Raw genomic sequence first — 25,206 nt, forward strand, 5'->3', positions numbered from 1 at the left:
TTTGCCGGGACGTGCTTAATCTGAGCCAGCAGGAGCTCAGCTGGCTTCAAGGAGACAAGATGCCGCGTGGGGCGCCTGCCCGGCTGCGCAGAGCCAGGGCGCAGAGAGCCTAGGCGAGCCAGGCAGCAGGGCTGGGGAGAGATTTCGATGTTTTGCCTCCCCCCGTGTCTGATCCCTCCGGAGTGAGGGTCTGTGACCAAGGCCGCAGAGCAAACAGGGGGCGGCGTCCCAGCTTGAACCAAAGAGCCGCGCCTGGAGCTGGCCCAGCCTCATGCTGCGGGGACTGGGCCCAGCGGGGACACACCACACTCTGCCCAGGGGGTTACACTATTAGTAACACAAGAAAGACACTTGTTGTTCAGGTTACAGGCTCCTGTCCTGATTCTCTCCTGCCTGCGCTGTGTGAAGCTGTTTCCACCAGTGCAAAGAGAAACATAACACCAGTCACCTGGCACATGCTGGGGGCACCTGCCAAGCCAAGGTGCAGGGCGTCCATTTCATCTTTGTCTGAATGAACAGATATACATGGGTGCCAAGGGGAGATTTCATCTCTCTGCTGGTGCGGGGAATGGTCACATAATCCTATTCACACACCCCTTCTCCCCCCCCCCCCACCAAGGTGCAGAAACAAAACAAACCAGGATCACTAGTTCCAAATGGGAGTTTCTCATTCAAAAGATAAGCGGCCTGCTGGTCTCTGCCTTCTCCCTTCTCACCAGCAAGCACTAAATCACCTGCACAGGGCAACAGACACATCTGACAGCTGGCACATGGGAGAAAATCATTTAACCCCTGACCCTGCATGGGCACAAGCATCTGGTGGATGTGCAGCTCCGACTGCAGGATTGGGGCCTTTGTTCGCTCTCTTTGTCAGCGATCTAAAATTCTTTCCTGCTTTCAGTGGGAAGGTTGACTTTTATAGCAGGAAATATTGGATTCCTCTTTATACATTGACAGGTTTCAGAGTAACAGCCGTGTTAGTCTGTATTCGCAAAAAGAAAAGGAGGACTTGTGGCACCTTAGCGACTAACCAATTTATTTGAGCATGAGCTTTCGTGAGCGACAGCTCACTTCATTGGATGCAACATTTTATACATTATTTCCTTCATGTATATTTCCATCTGCAGGCGAGAATTGGTTTACAGTGGTTTTGTGCCCATTGTTACAGGGGTATTCCCCTTTAAATGTGGCATGACAACAAAGCAACTGACAACTACAGTAACTAACTGGAGTAGCTGAGGGCCTTCCCTCCCCAGGCAGGGCTTCCCTTTGATTGGCGGCATGGGACATCAATCTTCTGCGATCTGAAAGGCCCCTCTCCCCCGGAATGCCACAGTCCATGAGATGTGTTCACACACTGGCACTGGGCATTGGCTGCAGGGAGCCAGGCTGAAAGGAGCAAGGAGCAGGCAAGGCACTAGGAAAAACTTAACACGAAGCAAACTCCTGGGTTTGCACTTTCCCTTTCCTGCTTGTGACTCTGTGACTGCTGCTTCCTGACCCTCCTAGTGCTAAAGAGAGAAACAGCTGGGGGAAGGGGCAGGGGAAAGAACAGACCTGGGGGCAAGTGGCTGTGGGGTTGCTGAACCTCCGCTTGATGTTTCCTATCCAACGGAGGTGTCAGGGCAGGTTTATCTTTTCCTTTGGAGACTGCAGTGAGCTGGAGCGAGATCTGGAAGAAAGGAGTTGGGAGTGACCGCTCTCTTGGCCATGTTTGCTCCCATGTCTTTTCCAAGGAGGAAGATCACTGGAGCTCCTGGTAGCAGTTCTGTCCTTTCAGCCACCTGCCTGGATGAATCTTTGCAGCTGCCTGACTAGACATCTCTGGTGGCTCCTCTAGATACTGGCAGGCGGAAGGGAGGAGGCTTCTTGGGAAGTTTGCTCCTGGTCTGGTTCCTACTGAGGACGCTGCTGAGATGTGCAGCCCCTTCCCCCTGCTGCTTTCCCCAGACCCCCAGCAGGTGCTGCAGGCTGTCCAAGGCCTAGTGGCTGATCTTCACAAGGACAGAGAAGGCATGCTGGAGGTTTTCTTGGGAGATGCTGAGTGTGAAGAGTATCTGGGGGCTCTTTGTAGACTCCTGGCTGCTCCTGAAGTGAGGTGAGTGAGTGTGGGACTATTCCCCTTGTACGGCTTAGAGGGGATACCCGTCTGACATGGTGTGCTTATCTATGACTCCCCTGCTCTCTCACACCATCCACTTCTATGGCGGCTGCTTCTAACTAGAGATGGACCCAGACTGGACCCTCCTAGCCTGGCACAGCCAGATCCACCCTGTCTCATTCCATGCGGTCTATGAATAGATGCATTGACTGAGGCAGGGCAGTTCAGATGCCCTGACCGAGGGACCATCCAGTGCAGGACACAGTGGTCTTTGGCTCTGTGGGGTTTAGATTAGATGACCCTTGCGGTCCCTTCTAACCCTATGGTTCTATGATTCTCTCCGGCATGTGATGGGAATTCATTGTTTTATCATTTTCCTTTAAAAAATAAAACAGGAAAATTCCACCCACAAAAAGTCCATAAAGGGATGAAGGTGGCAGAGTGAAGCACTAAAACATCAGGAAATGCTGAGGATCAGTTTGTCCTGGTGACTTTAACTCTGCCCCTGCTGTGTCTACATTCCAGTTCAGTCTTTAACCAGATGGGCCCATACTATTTCCGGCAGGCCCTCTGCCTCATTCAGCTCATGAGATTGCTTTAAATCCAGGGGACTTTAAACATAATACAGTTGGGCTCTGTTTATTGACCTGCTGGGGTTTGCTATGTTTTCAAGCTCCTCTCTGCGACCACTAACAGACTTTTTTCCCCCCCACATGACAGTTGCCAGTCTCACCTACTCCAGGAGCTGGGGCTTTAAGAAGAAAACACTAACCATCGTTACCAGCAGCATGGGGTCCATAGTGAATAAGGCAGGGGGACTGGCTCTCCACAGACGTGTGTAGTTACTGGAGTGTAAATTTAAAGTAAACCCACAGACCCGCCAGTGTGTGGAGAGCATGTTGGTACTTGCACTGGGCGGGACAGAGGATGTGGAGTGGAAGACACAGGGGTGAGCGGTTAAACAGAGGACATTGAACCGTTGCCCTGTTCACTGAGCACAGTCAAGCCTACGCTTGAGCCCCTCACCCAAAACCCATAGGAATCAAAGGAAAGTTTCCCCTTGATCTCCCTGAGCTTTGGATCAGCCCCTAAATGAAGCCTAGGATCAGGGCCTCACTCTCCTGTGCTCTAATCTCCAGACCCTGTGTCCTACAGAGACTGGACAATGGGCGCCTCCCGCTCTGGTGTTTGCTCTTGCAGGGTTGTTGCCAACACCCTTAACAGGCCCTGAGAAGATAAATGGCTCCCATTAGGGTTAGGCTGTTACACCCGGTGCACAACTACAAAGGAAGGCAAAGAGGCTCTGAGTTTGGCAGGCACTGTTCCCGGGTGTGGCGCTGCCATTCAAACCGAGAGGGGATCAGCCCCCAGCCACTTGGTTAGGGCTGGGCCTCTCGGAGCCACGGCCTGGCCTGAGTTTCAGTCTCCAGGCAGTTGCGATGGCAAAGCCCCAAACGGCTGTCGAACCCTAGTCTCCCTTGCACCCCGCTGCTCAGTTGTTTGGCGCAGCTGCTGCCCTTGCAGGGTGGCACCCTCAGCGCCTGGCTCTGCACTAGCTGGATTCTCCCTGAGCTTTCTGCTCTGTTCTTCCCAGCCGGGCTGGAAACGCTCTCAGCTCCCCCTCCTCTCGGCTGATCACTGCCAGTCAGGTAACGGCATTAAACCTAGTGGCCTTCACCTTCCTGGAGGCTGCTGCAGGCCATTTCCGCAGAGGCCAGGCCAGCCATGGGGCAGGCAGAATAATGACTCCAGGCTGGAGGCATGGGAATGCTGGGCACCGTGCTGGCACCGAGGCTAATGACCTCTGATCTCCGTGCCTGACCCTGCAGCAGCCTGTGTGGGAGCTGGAGCGCAGCGGGGCCATATCCCATTGGGCTCTTGCAGTGCACCCAGGTACCACGTGGGGCAGCACCCCAGCACCCCACGTAGGGCAGCCTGCCCCATGTACCAGGTGGCTTAGGCAGTGACAAAATAGCTACTTTCTAACCCATTGCCGGCTCCAATGCAGCCCTGGCGTAAGCAGGGGCAGCTCCCCCTGAAGACAGTGTGGGTTACACCCGCTTACAACAGAGCTCAACTTGGCCCCATATGGGTTTTATTCATGCAAAAATCAAACTGTTTTGAGGCTAAAATCCCCGTGCGATTCTGGGCATTATTCGTCCCTGAGCAGCGTCCTCTCCACCCCTGTTCTGAGCGCACTGCTGGGGTGTAACGAACGAGGAGCCCAGCTCCTGCCTGTCTTTACAGTGGAAGGGGGATGTTTTCCCAAACGGGCCAGTCCATCACGCTGCACGATACAGGCCTGGTGTGCGGTAAAAATGTCATTCAGTCCTGAGTGCTGTCGCTATGCCTACTTGACCTCCAGCATCGACATGGCTAGGTCGACTGAAGCCCCCATAGTGTAGACAAGCCTACGCACCCTGCCCGGTTCGGTGGCCAGAGGTGGCTCTGCCTGCAGAGCGGGGGCTGCACTCACCGCACTGGGGCACTGCCGTACTGCAGGAGTGCCCGGAAGGCACCTGGTAAGAATTTGCACCAATCCTCCACAGATCCTGCCCCCCAAGAAGGTGCCCCGCTCTCCCAAACATGGGTCTTTCTCATGATCTCCAGTGCTTAGTATTATTTATGTACAGTATTTGTATTGCGGTAGCACTAGGACCCCCACTCATGGATCAAGACCCCCCCCACCCCGGTGCTAGGTGCTGTACAGACCCAGAAGACAGACAAGCTCTGCCCCACGGTTTGGCCAGTCTAAGTGAGCTGTCTCTGCCTCCCAAGGAGGGTCCAGAAATGGTCAGGAACTGAAACTTCACAGGTAGAAGAATTTCATTGCTCTTCCTCCTTCCCTTCCTGTCACTGCCTGTCTCCTTCCTCCACCCTGTTTGGACGGGCTGCCCTATAGTTTATACAATCTGCAGACTCCTGCCGGCTGGGATCCTTCAGGATAAGTGGGCAGCTGAGATGGGTATATGGTTCTGATGGGCTTCCTGCCTTCCCTGCTAGGAGTCACTGGGTGAGGGTAACAAGCTTTTCGTGCTGGCATGCCGCCCTGGCAATTCTACGCTTGCATGCTGGGCGTGAGCTCATCTGTATGGCGCATGTGAGGGTAGGCTGTGCAGAGGGTGCCATGTTGGGCTAGGAACGGTCTCGTTCTTGCCGGAGCCCTGGCACCTCTTTCCTGTAGTTTCGGGAACGCATCAGCCTGCTGCAGAAGGTCCAAAGTTCAGGAGCAAGCCATGGTAACGGCTGTAACTCAGCGCGGGGGAGCCCGGCATTCAGCACTGCACCACGACTGTACCCTCCAGGCTGGGTTTCCCTGCCCTACTCCACAGCAACCAGCATCAACTGGTCGCTCAGCACTTCCTGCCAGCACCCCACTCCAGCGAAAGTGAATGGGAATTGCAGGTGCTCAGCACCACCCAGGGCACCCTGCAGGATCAGGCCCTAACTGCCCTTCTCTCTCCTCTGCCCTGATTTTGAGCTGCGTTGCTCAGTTTCAGTCCAGTTCTTCCGCAGCCCACACAGAGACACACACACAGAGACACACACTCACTCACACTCCCTAGGAACCTGGTGCTGTCTGTCGCCTTTCATCACCACCTGGCGCTTCTGCCTCTAGTTCTAACTCCACAAGGCCCAGCTAAGGAATGCACCCAAAATACGCCAGATTTACCACTTCGGGGACGTTGGGAACTGTAGCTAGAGGGGGCTGCTGGGGCCTAACACCCGCAGTGCTGGCTGGCAGCGCAGGGCTCCAGGGGGGCTGAGTTTGGCTGAACACGATATAACACGCACACACGTTCCTAAAATATGCCAATTTGCTTAAAAGCCTCCAACCAGATCAAATAAAACCCAAACCTGCAAACCCAAATTGCTGCGCTTGGGGCAGGCTGCAGCTTGCAACTGCCGCGACAGGCCAGGTTGCCCCCAGCCCTAGCACAGCTGCACAAGGAGCCGTTGGTGCCAGGGTCTCATTGCCAGCACTCTGCTCCAGGCTCGCAGCACCCCTGGCTCTCTGCCAGGTGGGTGGGACATGAAACAGCCCCAAGACCTGACTGGCTCTCTCCTGTACCAGGCTGTGCAGCAACGTTGCCTACATCCTGGGCACCATCGCCGAGAATGAGAGCGGGGCGGCACGCCTGGTGGCACTGGCAGGGGGTGGCTCGGGCTCCGAGGATCTCCTGGATAGCCTGAGCGCCATGCTGACCTGGGACGACCCAGAGGCTGTGATGAATGTGGCAGGCACCCTGGGCTCCCTGGTAAGGAACGCTCTTTCCCTAGGCAGTAGGTGTATCTCAGGGGGCTCCAAGGTTTGCGTAGGTGGAATCCCTCCTTGGAGCATCCCATTGCATGAGGCTCCCGTCCATTAACAGTCCCATGCCCAGCCCATTCAGGGATTCAGCTGGCTGAGATTAGTGCAGGCAGCCCCTCCTCCCAGAGCAGCTGGACTGGCTAAGGCCTCACCTGTGCCAGCCACCTCTACTTTAATGCCCATGGGGCATGGGCTGCACCAGCCTGCAGGGAACAGGGCTGGCTTTTGCAATCTCACCACTGGCTTGTAGAGCAGCCTGAGCTCCAGGAGACAGGGCAGGGGCAGCACCTTGGCACTCAGAGAGGGAGAGCCGTGAGGGGCAGTCATACAGCCTGGTGCACAGGATTCACTTTCCTCCTGCTTTCATAAAACCCGGCTCTTACACGGCGCTTCTCATCTGTAGATCTCAAAGTGCTTTACGCAAGAGGTCAGGATCATTCTCCCCATTGTACAAGAGGGAAAACTGAGACACAGATCAAGGAAGTGACTTGCCCAAGGTCACAGTCTGTGGCAGAGTCAGGAGTAAACCTAGGTCCCCCAAGCCCTAGCCTAGTGCTGTCTCCATTAGGCTCATGACAGCTGCAGTAGGGAAGGGAAGGCTGTGCCCCAGATAACCTCCCCCCCTCCCCCCCTCCTGAGTGCACACACCCCGACCTGCCATTTGTGGCTATCAGGTATTCCCCTGATTCCCATCTTTTCACCCATTTTCTCCCCGAGGCGGAAACAGGTCCCAGCCGGCAATGGCTGCTCCAAGCCCAGAAAGCTGACGAGATTGTTGAGAAGCTCAGAGGGCTGCTGACCTCAGCTGACAAAGGCACGGCAAGCAACGCAGCCCTGGGGCTGGCCCGAATCGCTGGCTCCCAGGAGGGCCGCGTGAAACTGCTGGGACACCCTCGCTCCCAGCACCTCCTGAGACAGCTGATCGCCTCCCTGAGAGCAGAGGAAGCAGGTGGGTTGGGATGAGCCAGGGCTCGGTGCCTGGGGTGGAGGTAGGGGTTGGGAGGGCTCATGGGAGACCAGAAAGGGGGTGGAGAAAGGATCAATGAGAACATAGCAGATTGTATGAGGAAGGGATAGCTCAGTGGTTTGAGCATTGGCCTGCTAAACCCACAGGTGTGAGTTCAATCCTTGAGGGGGCAATTTAGGGATCTGGGGCAAAAATTGGGGATTGGCCCTGCTTTTGAGCAGGGGTTTGGACTAGATGACCTCTTGAGGTGCCTTCCAACCTTGATAGTCTATATTATGGATGGGCCAAAGCAGGAGAGCGTCATGGAGGAAAGGGGACAATCTACAGACAAGGAGAAGATCTCTCGTTCTCTCTATCACCACCTGTCCCATCTGTCTGTAGCACTATCTGAGGGTCTGTCTGTTTGTCTTGGGGTCTCTGGGATCTGCCTGGCTGAGATACAGTTTTTCAGAATAGGTTTTAAAGGCTCCAACTCCTCAAAACCCCCAAGACAGCCGGAAACCAGAAGTCTGAGCTGCTCACTCCAGGCTCAGGCGCGCCTCTCTGCACGGGTTGGTCCCTGCCCATGCAGAAGCAGAAAGCAGTTGCCCCGTGGCAACATTTCCCCATCTCGGGTCCCTCGGGCCCAGGGATTTGTAAGGGGAGGAGTGAGAAGTGGCCGGGGCTGGAGAAGCAGCAGGTCCACCCTGCACTTGACTGAGACCTGGGCAGGAAGTTAATGCCAGAGCCTAGGAAGTATCTTCTGCAGCAGACCTAGACGGTTGCCCTGCCCCTGACCGCGGTGTTGGCTCCATGCTGAAGAGGAAGTGGTAAAATCCCCCTAATACAGCACCCCCTGTAATATGGGGGGCTTTGTCTGTTAGCACCCCCTTGTGGTGAGAGGGGGCGCTACACCAACCTGGTTTGTCCCTGTCACCACCACTAATTTGAAGTGAGCTGTAGCTCACGAAAGCTTATGCTCAAATAAATTTGTTAGTCTCTAAGGTGCCACAAGTCCTCCTGTTCTTTTCACTAATTTGGCGTTTGTCAAGTCTTTGTTATGACTTGGTCAGGTCCTCAGTAGTCTCTGTCCCCTTCAGGGTGGCCGGGAGTCAGAAAAGTTCCTTGGCTCTAGCAGGGCTAATCAGCCCATGGTCTCCTAGGCTTAAGACTGTCTCCTCCAAAAGCCCCTGGCTGGAGTAGGTAGGGGAACCCAGGCCCAGAACTCCATGCCACACCCCCATCACCAGTGGCATAAGCAGCCAGTTCTCCACCAGGCAACCTGTCGGGGACCCCCAACCATGCAGAGCAGAACTGTCCCGCCCCCGCCCCCCACGGTCCTGGGGGCCACATGAGAACCCAGCACTTCTGAGCCTCTGGCTCCTGACGAGTTTCTTCCTGCTGGGATTCCAGGCTGCAGCATGAACGCTGCCTTTGCGCTGGGGCGCCTGTGTGACACGGACCTCGGCCTGCGGCAGCTCTTTGCCCTCCCTGAAGTCCCCAGCATGGTAAGAGGAGAGGCAAGCGGGGTTGGCGGAGGGGAGACCTGCTCCCCCAGCATCCGGGGAGGGGAGGGGGGATTGTCAAGAATGCTGGGGGGCCAGGAGCAGGCCCAGAGTCCCTATCACAAGCCCTGTCCATGGTAGAAACAACACAGAGATGCCACCGCAGGAGCAAGGGGCACGGTTGACACCTGTCCGTCACACCGATAGCAGCCACCTCTGCTCTTCGCAGGACAGACCCAGCATCTCGCAGGGAAGGGCAGCAGCTAGGGTTGCCCGGCGTCCGGTTTTCGACTGGAACGCCCAGTCGAAAAGGGACCCTGGCGGCTCCGGTCGGCCGTTGAAAGTCCAGCTGGCAGCGCAGCGGGGGCCCAGGGCTAAAGCAGGCTCCCTGCCTGCCCTAGCTCCGTGCGGCTCCCAGAAGTGGCCACCAGGTCCTTGCAGCCCCTAGGCACATGGGCGGCCAGGGAGACTCCGCGCGCTGCCCTTGCCCCTAGTGCCAGCTCCGCAGCTCCCATTGGCCAGGAACTGTGACCAATGGGAGCTGCGGGGACAGCACCTGCAGGCTCGAGGGCAGCGCGCACAGCCTCCCTGGCCGCCCATGCACCATGGGGCTGCAGGGGTCTGGCTGGCACTTCCTGGGAGCCGCGATAAGCGCTTCCGGAACCCCACACCCCAAACCCTCTCCCACATCCAACTCCGTCCCAGCCCAGAGTCCCCTCCTGTCCCCTCCTGCCTCAACCCCCTGGCGGAGCCCTCACCCCGCAGGTCCCAAGACCCCAACCTCCTGCCCCAGACCTGAGCCCCCTCCTGCACCCCACATCCCTCATCTCTTGCCCCACCCCAGAACCTGCACCCCCAGCCGGAGCCCTTACTCCCACCCCCATCCCAACCCCCTGCCCCAGCCTAGTGAAAGTGAGTGAGGGTGGGGGAGAGGGAGCAATGGAGAAAGGGGGGATGGAGCGAGCGGGGGTGGGGCCTCAGAGAAGGGGCAGGTGAAGGGGCAGGGCCTCAGGGAAGGGGCGGGGCAGGGTTGTTTGGTTTTGTGCCATTAGAAAGTTGGCAACCCTAGCAGCAGCAGGGGATGGACTTGGAGTCCCAGGGATCCTCCCCTCTGCAGCCCTTCAGAGCTGCTCCTTAAATCAACCAGAAGGGGCCCCAGAGAGTAACAGGGCATTCAGTGTCCCTCCCAAATCCACAGCCCCAGCTCTGCACCAGACTTGGCTCCCCCAGCAGCACCAGGCTGGTCTGCAGCCAGTATAACAATAACCCCTGCTTATCCCCAGTGCCCTTCCCTGGAGGATTTCAGAGCACTTCACAGGCATTCCTTAGCCCCACAACTCCTGGTGAGGTGGGGCAGTATCATTAGCCCCGTGTTACAGCTGGGGAAACTGAGGCACAGAGCAGGGGAGTGCTGCATCCAAGGTCACCCAGAGAGTCAGTGTCAGAGCTGCCCAGCCCCTGTTCTAACCACTGGACAACTCGGCCTATACAACACATGCTCTGAAAGGGGGATTGTTTCCAACAAGAAGATTTGGGAGGGTTTCCCCATGCGGCCCCAGAGGCTCTGCATGGGGCATTTCCAGCTCACACACATTCAGCAGGGACAGCACGGGTGCCACTTATCCTGAAAGTAAGGGCCCAGGCCCAGTGTCCGTGGCCGTGGCCCTTGTCCTGAGAGAGCAGCATGCAGAGCGGTTACAGGGTCCTGCCCCCGGGGCACAGCACAGGGGACTGGGAATGGGAGCCTCTCCCCTCTGAACTGCTGGGAAGCCCCCAGGTCAGTAGCGGTTCCCCTCGTGCCCTTGCCCTTTGGTCATGCATTGGGTGGGGGGAAGTGGAGATGCGCCTCCACCCCCAAAACTGCTGAGGAAACCGGCTTTGCTGGCTGGCAGTCTCCGGCCGGACTGCGTGAGGTTAGCTAGCACCCCCCTTCCGGGCCGGCTCCGGCTGGACACAGCAGCAGAGTATCAAGGGGGCAGGTTGCCCTGCAGCTTCCTGCTCTGGGCACAAGCAAACAGCACCTTCCCCAACACTCATTTTCAGTGGCAGCCTGGGTTTGTTCTGGGCACTGCTCCACCCTGGCCCGGCCCAGCCCCCCTGGACATTAGGAGACGATGAGGCAGCCGTGCTCATGCTGTCCAGGGGACAACCACTGGGAACCCAACGCAGGGGCAGCCATGGGAAGGGGCGGGCACGGCCCCCAGCAGCCGCTGCCCGAGGACCAGGCACTAGGTGAGGCGTTTCCTTTCCAGATCCATGCCCTGGTGTCCATGATGGCCAGCGCGGAGGCAGGAGGGAGCCGGAACGCCTGCTTTGCTCTCAGCTGCCTGGCTGCCAACAAAGAGGGGCATGACCACGTGCTGCAGAGCCCTGCCTTCCCCCGGGCTCTGGATACGCTGGGCCACCTGCTTTGCGCCGAGGAGCAGGAGTCCTCCTGGTTTGCTGCCATGTGGGTGACGCTTCCCCGCACACTGTAAGGGGTGCCCAGGAGAGCAGGGCGGAGGGACGTCTGAACTCATCACTTAGAAATGGCAGGGGCAGGACAAAGCTGTGGCGCAGAGCTCACAACAGGGCACTGGGAGCGCCTGGCGCAGAGCTCACAACAGGGCACTGGGAGCGCCTGGCGCAGAGCTCACAAGAGGGCACTGGGAGCGCCTGGGGCAGAGCTCACAACAGGGCACTGGGAGCGCCTGGCGCAGAGCTCACAAGAGGGCACTGGGAGCGCCTGGGGCAGAGCTCACACACAACAGCCAATGGGAGCCCATGACACAGGACTCACACAAGCAAGGCCCTGGGAGCTGATTTCAGCGCACCATGGCCCAGGCACTGGGAGGCTGGAATCCAGCTGGTGGATGGGGGCATCGCTCAGCCCTCACTCACCCATCGCTTATGTGAGCCTCCCCCATTTCATCCACTGGAGCCTGCAGCGCCTCCCTGAGTGACCTGTGGGCGCAGGGTGAATGGTCCTTCTCCGTTCTGGGGTTTATTCTTTGGCTCGGCCCATAGCTGAGCCCTCTCTCTTCGCTTGTCCACCAGATCTATGGGGCTGGCCCCTGCCCCCCGCTGGACACGACCCATAACAGCAGCCATTCGTGTTTTCTAGGACCTTGCATGTGCTCGCCAGCCAGCCCAAGGGGGTGATGAAACTCAGAGAGCACCCAGACCTGGAACACCTTCTGCAGGTACACTGCTGCCATCCGATAGGGGGCAGCGGCTCAGGCTGGGCCACATTCTGATCTTAGCGATAAAATCAAGAGCACCAGTTTCAGATCTCAGAACTGTCACTATATTGACTTGGCTGGAGTTACTCCAGATTACACCGGGGAAACAGAGATAAGAATCAAGTCCCTGGAGTCACTTCAGATTTACACCAAGGTCAGATCTGTCCCACTGTATCATCAAACAATTCTTAATATGAATCCCTTGTTTACCAGAGTACCCTGAATGTGCTAGGTGCTGTCCAAACACAAACAATACTGCCCCTCCCCCATGCCAGCTGACAACCCCCTTGAACTCCCCTCCAAGCTCTATTCCTTCAGTCAAGTCCAGGAAGTTTGTGGGAGGGGGAGGGAGGTGGGGCCGGTCAAACATTTTCCATCAAAACTCTTTTTTGACAGAAAATTGGGTTTTCTACTAAACAAAATTGTCTCGTAAGAAGTGGCTCCTTTTCCTGGAGAATTCTGATTTTTTATTAAGAAACCTAAAATATTTTTATTTGGAAAGACTGTCACAAGGCCTGATGGGACTTGCAGTTCAGTTGCCTCACATTTCTATTCTCCTCAATAGGCTGGACTCCCTGCCTGCACTGCATCTCCCATAATGCTCCTCAGCAAGGGACTCCCATAATGCATCACCCCCTTCCAAGTAGGGGACCTTGTTGCATCATGGGAGATGTAGTCTGATCAATGAGCTCAGCCTGTAGAGGAGAATGAAAGTATGAGGTTCCTGAAGTATAACTCCCTTGAGGCAATACTGCATCATTTCCAAATCAAAATATTTTGGTATTGAAATTTCTGTTAAAAAAAAAATTTCTATGGAAACCTTCCATTTTGTGTCCAGCTCTACTTGTGCGTTACTGTCCACACTGGTGCAAGGTGCTGCCCGTATCAGTGAAGGCAGCATTTTCTCTCCACAGGAAGTGGCTGCCTCAGAGACAGCAGGACAAGAGCTGCTAGAGGAAGTGACTGGCACCCTGGCCAAGCTCCGGCGCCTCCCGAAACCCCCACCCCCGGAAGCCAAAGTTCTGGATTCTGGTTCCATCCAGGTGACCTGGGAAAGTTTCAGGCCTCAGAGCAGCCTTGAGATCAATTACAGGTGATAGCATGAGAGTCCAGCATCCTCTAGGAATGCACTGAGCAGAGCGGGGTGACTTTGACCTTGGGTGCAGGGATAAAAAGTGTAATGGGAAGGAGGGGAGCTCACCATGACCCTAGGGCTGTCCTCTACACAACCCCCTAGAGACAAGACCTGTTGTCAGGTGTGGCTCTGTAGATCTAGGGTAACTTATTCTGCCGGGTCTATGGGCCTGATTTGGCGCTTCCATTGGGTTTACACTAGTAAGACTTCAATGGAGTGATGCTTGGTGTGACTTGTTGCCCCCCCCCCCTTTAAGATGCCACCTGATGTGCTTAAATCCACTGAGCCCACCTGTTCTGCCAGCCTGAGCCCCCTTTAACCTGTCTTGTTGAGCCAGGCTCTTAAGCTTCCTCTAGCACCCACACAGGAAGGGCCACCCCCAACTGCAGAATGACACAGACACTGAGATCAGCTCTGGGAAGAATCAGCTTATGGGACTTGCCCCAACACTCAGGTGTCCACCTCTCTTGGAGTGCAGAACCAAAGGTATATTATGAAATCCACCTCCTTCCTCAATGTGGTGGAAGGTATGTACAGCCTCTTACCTGCCCCCCCCCCATTATGAATTGCATAAACTGGGTTTCAGAATAAACAGAAAACAAGTTTATTAACTAGAAAGAGTAGCTATTAAGTAAGTATAAGAGATAACAAACAGAGCAAAGGAGATTACTGAGCAAATAAAATCAAACCATGCAAACTAAGCTTGATTCACTAAAGAAACAGGTTACAGAATGTAATTTCTCCCCCTAAATGTTGAATTAGGCAGGATGCAGAGTTTCTGTAGCTCAGAGTTCCAGTCATTTCTTCTTACAGACTGACTGGCCCCCGTCTCAGTCTGGACTCTCCCGTGCCCTTCCCTTCAGGTTAGGGCCTTTGTTCCTCCAGATACTTTCAGCAGTCCTCCTTCATGGGGGGAGGAATAGCTCAGTGGTTTGAGCATTGGCCTGCTAAACCCAGGGTTATGAGTTCATAACCATTTAGGGATCTGGGGCAAAAACTGGGGATTGGTCCTGCTTTGAGCAGGGGGTGGGCTAGATGACCTCCTGAGGTCTCTTCCAACCCTGATATTCTATGATTCTTGGGTAAGCGACGGAGGAGAGTGTCATTTGCCTTTCTCCTCACCCTTAAATAAGATTTACACAAGGCAGGAATCCTTTATTTCCCAAACTTGACCCACCTTCCCTTTTAGTGGAAAGTTACAAGAAGACCAAGACAATGTTTTGGATCAGGTGACAAGACCACCTGACCTAGTAGTGTCACAGTTACGCCCAGGACGCCTCCCAGGAGGGAGAGAGATTAGTATCTTCAATCTTGTTTCTTCCAGATGGCTCATCTGGTGGGCGTCTTCCTAATACACACCCAGTTGTAATTGTTACATAGTCCATATTCCTAACTTTAGATGCAGAAATGATACATGCATACAAATTCAGTAAATCGTAACCTTTCCAATGATATCTTACATGAGTCATCTTGCATGAACTATATCTCAGTTATGTCACATCCATATCATAAGCATATTTTCACAAAGAATATGGAGTGTAATGTCACACTTGGGTTATGCAACTGAATGTGACCCCCTGACTCCATGGTCTCCAGTGGGGTGCAAGTTGTACCGCTTTGCCTCCTGTGCTATTTACAACCCATTTACACTGAAAGCCTGGTTCTCCTCTCACTGACCTCAGCAGAGTTACTCCTGATTTACACCTATGCCAGTGAGACCAGAACCATGCCCCTGCCGTCACTGTCCACTCCCGTTCCCATCACGGTTGATTGTGGCCCACTGCCATATAGGATGGATCCTTTGTGCCAGATCTGGCTCTTGGTCACACTGGTGTAAATCCAGAGTAACTCTCTGAAGCCCATAGAGCTACCCCGACCGGTGTGGCTAAGAGCAGAATCTGGCCCTCTGTCTGCTGGGCCAGCATGTCTTTGGGTCTAGCCTTGGCTGACCTGAGAAGACACCACGTTCACTTCTGCTAAGTGGTTCTGTTATCTCCCGCTGTGTCTGCAGGCTCTATGATGGGGATGCCCTGCTGTACCGGGGGCCAGAGCTCAGCTATGCCTTCGCAGGCAGCGTGCCACGCCAGGAATACCACTTTCAGCTCTGCCTTGAGGCGAGGGGCGACCGGGGGCCGTACAGCGATGCTACGGTGCTGCCCAGAGAAGAGCCAGTGCCCAGTTGCCCCTTGGACTTCCACGTGACAGGTCGCACAGCCACCCAGTTAAAATTGAGCTGGGCCCCTCCGGCTGAGCCTAACGGCCCCATCAAACACTACACAGTGTACAGGGGGAAGGCCCTGGTGGGCTCCACCCCAGAACTCAGCTGCGTTGTGGGAGGCTTGGCCCCTTCCACGAGCTACCGGGTCAGCATCTGCGCATGCACCAGCAAAGTCCAGGGAGGGAAGGCCACGCTGCTCACCAAGACCATGTCCCTGAGGGGCCATGCCCCGGAGGGGTTAACCCTTCTAGTGCTGGGGCGCAGTGAGATCTTTGTGACGTGGGACGTGCCCAAAGCGCCCCTGGGACGCTTCTTTAACTATGAGCTGTGCCTGAATGGGGAAGTGGTGTACCTGGGCACGGCACGCTCCTACATGGCCCGCAGGCTCAGGGCCAACACGGCCTACACCTGCACCATCAGTGCCCTCACCAGCGCGGGTCGCTGTGTCAGCCGGCCAGTCACCAAACGCACACCCAGGGACGAGTACAGCGATGTCAGCAGGTGAGATCTCGCTGTCACAGCCACATGGTGCCCCTTGGGCGGGCCCCTGTTATCCCCAACACTGTCACCCTGAAAACACCCCTGCCTTGGCTAGACCCACCACCACCCTGGTGCCCTTTTAGCTCTCTTGGCATCGCCACCTCCACCTCCACCCCCCTCGGCCCCCTACTCAGCACTACCACTATGACCCTGCCCCTGCCTGTGCCAAGACCCGGCCCTACCCGGCCAGGTTCACCGCAGCCTCCACAGTGCCACCCCCTCGGCCCCTCTTTCCTACACCCAAACTTGGCTTGCCCGCCAGCCAAGCTGAGCCCACACCTTTCCAGAGCTGGTTGGTCTAGACTGAAGCGAAGTTCTCCAGCACTGTTCCCTGAGCCTGGATTTGAAGGAGTTCTTGTGTGTTGCCTGCTCCCTCTGGTGCCATTATCCCTCCTCAGGGAGTGGGCAGCCTGCCACAGCCTCCACTCCCAGCGAGACTCCGGAATTCCCTCAGGAGCCAGGAAGGGGCAGAGGCAACACAGGGGAGTCTTTCAAACCTTCCCCTGCCAGGCCCCCGAGAGCCCCTCTCCTGCTGAGCAGAAGGGCCAGTAAACCCTGGGAGATTAAGAGCAGCGCAAAACCCCCTGGCACGCCCAGGTACGGCTTGGGGCTGGGCAGCTATTTCAGGTGCTCTGGCTGGGATCTCTTCCATGGGGACCAGCAGGTGGGAACCAGGGGAGGAGATGGGGCAGACGAGAGACATGAGGGGATCCTCTGAGCACCACCAAGAGGGCATAGACCACGGGAGCCTGCTGCCAGTTCCAGGGTCAGAGCCGAGCATGGCTGGAGGATCACACCCCATGCCATGGCTGGAGGGCAGAGCATCAGCACCTGTGCCCCCTTCGCTCTGCCCTTACATGCCCCTGGGGTTAGTTGCATCTCTGTCCCCATCCCACCTGAGGTGGTTTTACAGCCCGGCGCTAAGAGAGCTGCCATGCTTCCTCCCCCAGGAGAGACCCTTCCCTGTCCTGCTCCAGACAGCCAAGCCAGGAGACTCGAGCTGCCGGCCCCTCCAAGGTGGGTACGGGCAGCACCCCCCACACACACACACAGTGGGAACAGGTCAGGCCAGGAACCTGAGACCCCACAGGCCTGATGCAACGCTGGAAGCAGCAGGGGTGGGGGCTTGGCTCAGGTGCCCGGTGGGGAAGGGGACTTTGGGGCATAAGCAGCTGGTGTCTGACACTTGTCCATTAACCATCCCCGGGGTTCTGCTCCATCCTCCAAAGCCCTGGCCCCGAGACCCAAGGCCAGTTCAGGGACATGCCCAGCCAGGAAGGCCCGCTCGGCACAGACAGCGTAAGACTTGCTGGTGCCAGGGCAGAGAGACGAGAGTCCTGGGGCGGCTTGGCTTTTTGTCATGGGGGGACCGTTCTGGCTGCTGGCCAGCTGCCAGAGGCCTAGTTCACCCCGGCCTCACTGAGAGACACGAGCACACAGCCATGCAGGATTTGGGTCCCAGGGAAACCAGTGCATGCTCAGCCCCTGGAGCGAGACGCCGCTCTCTCCCGATGCCTCCAGTGACTGCTGTGGGATCACTGCTGAATCCCCCAGGGCCAGGGAGCGGAGTGAGACCTTTCCTAGCTCCGTTGTGTAAACAGGATGAACAGAAAACCCCCACTCGACACGCCAACCCCTCCTTTGTGCCTCCCTTCTCACCAGGCTGCCCCACTTCCCAGGGACGCTGGGCACCCAAAGCAGCGGGCGCCGGATGCAAAGAGCCTCCCCAGGCAAACTGCACTTCAGCCCAGCGGGGAGAACAGCTCAGCCGAACCTGGGGCGCCGAGCAGACCGCTCTTCCCAGAGGTACCAGCAATATCTGGCCAGCTGCAGGGGGCACCCCCCATGTGTGTGTGCATGCAACCCTCTGTGTGTATCCCTGTGCACCAGTGGGCATCTGCACGCATTGCTGTGCGTGTGTGTGTTTGCATGTGTGCTCTTCTCCGGGCATGCATGCAGGGGTGGGCAACATTGCCCCTCTTTCAACCCAAGCAGCTAGTCAACGTGTGGGGGCCTGGGCCTGTTCCCGGGGAGCAGAAATTGGTGCCAGGCGGGTATTTCTCTGATGAACGGTGACAAGGAAGGCACAAGGCCCTGCTTCTCCAGACACAGGAGGAACCCAGAACAAAAGGAGCAGTGTCTTAGCAGCCTCTTTAGCCACCAGACCCTAAAGCTCTCGCTCTCTCTCTCCAGGTCACCCTGTGCTTACCAGCTGCTGCTTGGCCTCCCTCCTCTTTGCCTCTGCCCTGCTCTCTGTTCTGCCTCTTCACAGTTTCTGGGTGTTCAGCCTTCCTTCACACAAAGACAGCCAGCCCCCCCGCCCCTCACTCAGCCAAACTCCTGGGCAGGGGCGCATCCCCCTCTTCTCCTGGGTGGGGGCTTCTGGTCAGCTCAGCCTGAGTTACCTGACCGGTGCGTCACCCCCCGTCTCTGAGAGATCAATGTAGTCACCAGGACCTCTCAGCGTAACACCGAGTACATGTGCATCCCTGTGCGTGTGTGTGTACAATGTGTGTGTACAGGCGAGTGGTGTGCATGTGTGTGGGTGCATCCCTGTGCGTGTGTGGGTGTGTGTACAATGTGTGTGTACAGGCGAGTGGTGTGCGTGTGTATGGGTGCATCCCTGTGCGTGTGTGGGTGCGTGTGTGTACAATGTGTGTGTACAGGCGAGTGCTGTGCATGTGTGTGGGTGCATCCCTGTGCGTGTGTGGGTGCGTGTGTGTACAATGTGTGTGTACGGGCGAGTGGTGTGCATGTGTGTGGGTGCATCCCTGTGCGTGTGTGGGTGCGTGTGTGTACAATGTGTGTGTACGGGCGAGTGGTGTGCATGTGTGTGGGTGCATCCCTGTGCGTGTGTGGGTGCGTGTGTGTACAATGTGTGTGTACAGGCGAGTGGTGTGCGTGTGTATGGGTGCATCCCTGTGCGTGTGTGGGTGCGTGTGTATACAATGTGTGTGTACAGGCGAGTGGTGTACATGCGTGTGGGTGCATCCCTGTGCGTGTGTGGGTGTGTGTACAATGTGTGTATACAGGCGAGTGGTGTGCATGTGTGTGGGTGCATCCCTGTGCGTGTGTGGGTGCGTGTGTATACAATGTGTGTGTACAGGCGAGTGGTGTGCATGTGTGTGGGTGCATCCCTGTGCGTGTGTGGGTGCGTGTGTGTACAATGTGTGTATACAGGCGAGTGGTGTGCATGCGTGTGGGTGCATCCCTGTGCGTGTGTGGGTGCGTGTGTGTACAATGTGTGTATACAGGCGAGTGGTGTGCATGTGTGTGGGTGCATCCCTGTGCGTATGTGTGTGCGTGTGTGTACAATGTGTGTATACAGGCGAGTGCTGTGCATGCGTGTGGGTGCATCCCTGTGTGTGTGTGGGTGCGTGTGTATACAATGTGTGTGTACAGGCGAGTGGTGTGCGTGTGTGTGGGTGCATCCCTGTGCGTGTGTGGGTGTGTGTACAATGTGTGTATACAGGCGAGTGGTGTGCATGCGTGTGGGTGCATCCCTGTGCGTGTGTGGGTGCGTGTGTATACAATGTGTGTGTACAGGCGAGTGGTGTGCATGTGTGTGGGTGCATCCCTGTGTGTGTGTGGGTGCGTGTGTGTACAATGTGTGTATACAGGCGAGTGGTGTGCGTGTGTGTGGGTGCATCCCTGTGCGTGTGTGGGTGTGTGTGTGTACAATGTGTGTATACAGGCGAGTGGTGTGCGTGTGTGTGGGTGCATCCCTGTGCGTGTGTGGGTGTGGGTGTGTACAATGTGTGTATACAGGCGAGTGGTGTGTGTGTGTATGGGTGCATCCCTGTGCGTGTATGTGTGTGTGTGTACAATGTGTGTATACAGGCGAGTGGTGTGCATGTGTGGGGGTGCATCCCTGTGCGTGTGTGTGTGTGTGTGTGTACAATGTGTGTATACAGGCGAGTGCTGTGCATGTGTGTGGGTGCATCCCCGTGGGTGGTGGGTGCATGTGTGTACAATGTGTGTATACAGGCGAGTGGTGTGCATATGTGTGGGTGCATCCCTGTGCGTGTGTGTGTGTGTGTGTGTGTACAATGTGTGTATACAGGCGAGTGGTGTGCGTGTGTGTGGGTGCATCCCTGTGCGTGTGTGTGTGTGTGTGTGTACAATGTGTGTATACAGGCGAGTGGTGTGCATGCGTGTGGGTGCATCCCTGTGCGTGTGTGTGTGTGTGTACAATGTGTGTATACAGGCGAGTGGTGTGCGTGTGTGGGTTCATCCCTGTGCATATTTGAATGTGAGTGTCTGTGCAGGTGACCTAGGGAAAAGCCACAGCAGCACTACTGACATTAGCTGACAGCGAGTGGCACAGAAATAACTCCTCCCCCAGCCCCCTTGCCATGCAGGGAGGGGCTGGAGTTCAGTGTCTCCCTCCCCTGGGAAATGGGCTCACGCTTCCCAGGCTGCTGGAGCTACTGACACTGGTTACTGAGCGAGCCCAGCCCGGAGGGACCGCGGGCCAGCCTGCTGCGAGAGGTCGGCCAGACAACATCTGTGCCATGCGCGGGAGGGCTCATATGGAATCACAGGCGGCAAAAAATTCTCTGCAGTCCACAGGGAGCCACCAGGCCCTGCCCCAGCTAGTCCCAGCAGCCCCCCGGGCACCACACCAGGGCAGAGAAATTGCAGGAGGTAAAACCCCTTTCAAATACGCCCCGCACAGGGCCTTCCTGGTGTCTCCTTCTTGTCTCTCAAACAGCTGGCAACAGTCCTCCCTCTTGGGCACCCGGCTTGGCAGGGCTCACCCGGTCTGCGTGCTGTGCCCATGTCCCTTCAGCTCAGTCGCTCCCTAGAGCGGAGGAAACCCAGACCGGCAGCCTCAGGCCAGCAGAGGCCGAGCTACGGGCACCCCCCTGTCCTGGAGAGCTTGGAGCATCCGCAGCTCAGGGCTCCATTGGGGAGCCAACAGCTCCGGGGGCTGCAGAGGCCAAAGCCACAAACAAGGTGAGTGCCCTCCATGCCGAGCGACTTCCCCCTGCCCCTGCACTCCTTCGCCGGGCAGCTCCCTGGCCTGTATGGGAGCCAGAGCCACACAGCATGGGGGATGGGGTGGGGGGCAGGGGGGCAGCTAGGAACCGAGGGCGAGGTTGTGCTCAGCCTTAGGCATGCAATAAACTTTTGCACTCCTGCCCCGGAGCCAGTCCCCCGGTACACCCTGGAGCTCGGTGCCCCCGGCACACCCTGGAGCTGACGCAGCCCTCGGCATGTGACTGCAGCATGCTGTTCCCAGCCCCTGGCTCAGTCAGCAGGAGCTCCCCCCAGGACACCCACGGCAGCACGGGCCTCTCGGCTGCCCCCAACGTGGGCCCAGCTCTGGAGCTGGCTCCAATGCCAAGGGCTGTCTTTGGAGTGGCGGGTGGGGCTGGGTGCTGGGCAAACCAAGCCAGCCGAGGCCTCCAGAGCAGCTCAGTGCACTCGCTGGCCTGCTAATGCCCAGGCATTGCCTGCAAATCAAACAACACAAAGGCCTTGAACTAGTGCCCTGAGATGCAAAGTTCTGCCTGCACCCCGCCCCCCCGCCCCCCCCCTGCAAGCTAATGGTGCTATGACACTTCACACCAGTTGTGGCTCTGCCCCAAAGCGGCTAACAGAATGACCGCGGCTTTGCTGTGTCCGCTCTCGTCCCTGGGCAGGACTGGCCGGGGCTGTAGCCGGCTCCTGCCCGCCGAGGAGCAGCACCGGAGTCCTCAGAAGACAGCTGTGCCCCTGGGCGTGTCTCACAAGGGAAACGTCAGCCTCCACCCTGCAATGGCACCCACGAGAGTTCTCTGCCCACAGCAGCGGGATGGCTGCAGGCATGGAGCCGGGTTTAATGCTGAATGCACAAGGGAAGACATGCCCTCGGGGAGAGGCCACCCCTGCCTGCCACTGCTCTGCCTTTCAGATTGGCTGGCAGGGCTCAGCCGGCGGGCCCCACAGCATGGCAGGTGCCGGGGGCTGAGCATGTTGGAGCGTGAGGGGACCTGGAGGGCTCTGATGCCCAGATTCCCTGCAGGCCCCCGAAGCTTCCCGGCTAACCTCCTCCCTGCGTTGGGCAGGAGGCCCTCTGGCCAGACACCCCAGGGGACGCTCCTCGGAGACCACCTGCTCACCCAGGCCGTGGTAAGTGGTGACTCTCGGGACGTGCTCCCCTGTGCAGCTAGGACTCAGGCCCCGGGAACACTCTGTGTCGTACTCCTCACCTGGCACCAGCAGTCTCCGAGCCCAGGGCCCTGTCAGGCCCCAGTGTGGGCCAAGAAGGAATCTCTCCTGTCTCCTCTCCTTGCTGGGGGGTTGTGCATTTCCAAAGTGATCCCGGCTGGCTTTACCACCTCCCTTTGTGTTGTTACTACCAGAGCTCCTGGAGGTCTCAGCTGAGCTCAGGGCACTGGACTGACACAGTCCCTGCCCCAAAAGCTTACAGCCTCAAGAGACAAAGGGTGGCAAGAGGAACTAATGCACAGAAAGGAGAAGCGACTTGCCCAAGGTCACCCAGAAGGTCAGTGGCAGAGCTGGCAATAGACCCTGGGTCCCTTGAGCCCCTGTCCAGCCTGCTAACCGCTAGGCTGCACTGCCTTCCCTTTTCTGCTCCTTTGATGCCCCCATCCTCCCTCACTGCAGACCCTCCAAAGCTCCCAGTTCTCAGGGCTATGGCCCAGGGTGGGGGGAGGCTCTGTTCTGAAGGAAATGGTCAGGGCCTCCCAGTAGCCACCTGCAGTCCCAGGGCAGAGGCCCTGAGCATCAGAGCTCGGCCCTGCCTCAAGCTGGGCACTGCCCATGGCTGCCAGGGTCTCTGCACTCCGTGAGCAGGCTGGCTTGGCGGAGGGCGAGTTCCAGATCTCAGGGAGAATCCCCATGGCAGTAAAAGCACTGAGCATCTGTGTCTCTCCAGCAGCCCCAGAAGGAGGATGCGGGCAGGGCCTGCTGCACCTCCTGGCACCACAGCCTCAGCAGGGAGACAAGAGTTTGCAACGGAAAGCAGCCATGAAAAGCAGGTAAATGGGGCAGGGGGAAGAGGTGGGACAGCAAACCGGTGGCCCCCCGATGGGAGAGGGGAACGGGAGCCATTAGTCCTGTGCTGGGGAGGGGGTGCAGTGGAAGGTGTTAGGTGGCTGGACTGTCTGTGGGCTTTTCCTGCTCCTATGTCCTGGGATTGCGGCTGTTGCTGGATTCCAGCCCAGCTGGCATGTCCATACTCCCCTGACTTCCCTGCCGCAGCACTGCCCTGACCCTGCTCTGGGTGCCAGTGCAATTCCATGGCCCATCTCCAGGGGGTGCTACAGAGCCCCCTCCTCTATGGCCAGGAGCAGGCGTTTTGGGGACCAGCGACTGCCACCAGGCCAAGCCCTCCTTGCACTGAAGGAGCCTCTCGGTGCTTGCCTCGACCAGCTTCTTCCCCCGGGCTGGGACATAGCCCTGTTCCAAGCGCTGAGCTGGTGGAGACGAGTGGATTCAGTCGTTTTTGCCTTCCAGAAACCGTGGCCCTTTGGATGGGAAACTGAGGCCGGAGCTGCTTGTACTGGTGGGTGCTGACAGGGCCACGCCCTGACAAGCTGTGGTCCTGGGTAATGCCCTGTGCCATCTCCATGGCCTGACTCAGCACGGACGGAGGCCTGGGGAGCAGAAAATCATCACTCGAGTCTGGATTTCTCATACAGAACTGACCTGACCTCATGGCTCTGCCTACCCAAGGGGTCCCCAGGGGCTTTACACACCCTGGCCTTTGATGCCCACCGTGACAGTGTCTGGGATCTCAACTGTCTCCCCAGACACCCACTGGCAGAGTGGAGCAACATCTCATCTAAAGGCTGGCACCTGTGCCAGCTGCCTGCCCTGGTGCTGCTCTGCAGGGAACCCAAGCCCTGGTGCAGGACTGGACCCCACAACCTTTAGATTGGAGGGAAAGTGGAGACAGTGAATGTTTGGCACACCCCTGGGCAGGGAGGGGCTCTGGGTACAGCCACGGAGGGTGGCTTGCTGGAGATTAACACACACACACTTGGTGTGTTACTCTCTGACCCCCGTTGGCCAATGACAGGAGGGCCAGGAGACTACAGACAGGGCCTGGAGGTGGGGGCAAAAAGGGATGAGAAATGGGGGGCCCTAGAGGCCCCCTTGTCTCTGCTGTCCAGCCTGCGGTGCACGGGAAGGTGCTGACACAGGGCCACCAGCCACAGCTCTCATCTTGTGAAACACCCGAGGTTTGCCAGGCTCAGAACTCACATCCAGACCCCGGAAACGATTCGCTGGGGATTGTCCCTAGAGCTAAACAGCTTTGGAATAAACCGTCTCTGCTGCCGTCGAGACTGGGATGTTCCCTGGGCACAAACAACCCGAGAGAGGGTGCCCTGCAAACTCATTCCCCATCAGAGGGCACAGCACCTTCCCCAGCACACACGTGCACACGCACGAGAGGGCGTCACGCAAAGATTCACCAAACACGCCGCTCACCCATCGAGGGTCCCCCTCCACGTCATCCACCACAGGCACCCCCGTCACAGAATCAGAGGCCCTGACCATGCCCTCCCACACCTGACAAAGCCCCCAAGCGGGACCCCAAGGGAGGGACACAAAAGATACCTTTTATGCAGGAGACGGGAAACGCTGTGGGATTTGCGCCCTGGCATGTGCCTGGCTCTTCCTGTCCTAGCTGCAGTAAATCATTTTCAGCAATAAAAGGGAAACCGGGGAGGCGCCAGGTGTGCGTGTGGAATGCGGGTAACAGGACTAAAACCAGCAGCATCCCTGGGAACCTGGCGCACTGCAAGATGCCACCTATGGAGCAGCCCAGGAGGCCAGAGACAGATTCGGCCTGCGGAGAGCACCACAAACAACACTGGGCGCAGCAGGGGGCGCCCCCACCCATTCACCGGCAGAGCGTGCCTCGCGCGTTCACACCCATTCTGGACTGCGGGGTCCACATGCATAATCCTCCCGCGACCACAGCCCGAAGTACTGGTGGGCTTCGCCTCCCGCACCCATGCACTCGCTCACGGGCAGCAGACACCCGACACATTCACAGAGAGGGGGCATCACACGCAAAAACACGCTTGCACAAAAACACACCCACCCACCTCACACCTCCACATTCGCCCACAGAGCGTGCCAAACGTACCCCGCCAACAGAGGGTCACCCCCGCACACCAGTAGAGGGCGACGTCTCCCACAAAGGCCGAGTCTAACATAGGTCGTTGCAAGGGCTTACGGAGACGCTGAACAATGAGCAGCCCGCTA

The 25,206-nt window shown here is 57.5% G+C and overlaps 1 protein-coding gene across 5 annotated transcripts; it reads left to right on the plus strand.

Annotated features, from left to right (window-relative positions):
- Positions 1 to 827: 827 nt before the first annotated feature.
- LOC125623311 (uncharacterized) lies at positions 828 to 24,666 on the plus strand. 5 transcript variants are annotated; one of them, XM_048822419.2, is made up of 14 exons: positions 828 to 2,098; positions 6,177 to 6,360; positions 7,131 to 7,362; positions 8,773 to 8,867; positions 11,117 to 11,313; positions 11,968 to 12,046; positions 13,000 to 13,178; positions 15,232 to 15,939; positions 16,929 to 16,995; positions 17,641 to 17,784; positions 20,693 to 20,937; positions 21,627 to 22,095; positions 22,865 to 22,967; positions 23,446 to 24,666. In XM_048822419.2, the coding sequence occupies exons 1-13, from the start codon at positions 1,917 to 1,919 to the stop codon at positions 22,958 to 22,960; spliced, it is 2,877 nt and encodes a 958-aa protein (XP_048678376.2). In that variant the 5' UTR covers positions 828 to 1,916; the 3' UTR covers positions 22,961 to 22,967; positions 23,446 to 24,666. The 5 variants fall into 5 exon arrangements, 3 of the variants coding, with proteins under 3 accessions (XP_048678376.2, XP_074976386.1, XP_074976387.1); XR_012665204.1 differs by lacking the exons at positions 21,627 to 22,095; positions 23,446 to 24,666 and adding an exon at positions 22,329 to 22,471 and having other exon boundaries at positions 22,865 to 22,952; XR_012665205.1 differs by lacking the exons at positions 21,627 to 22,095; positions 23,446 to 24,666 and adding an exon at positions 22,329 to 22,471 and having other exon boundaries at positions 22,868 to 22,945.
- Positions 24,667 to 25,206: the final 540 nt, after the last annotated feature.

This window comes from Caretta caretta, chromosome 16 (genome assembly GCF_965140235.1).
Source record: "Caretta caretta isolate rCarCar2 chromosome 16, rCarCar1.hap1, whole genome shotgun sequence".
NCBI lineage: Eukaryota > Metazoa > Chordata > Testudines > Cheloniidae > Caretta > Caretta caretta.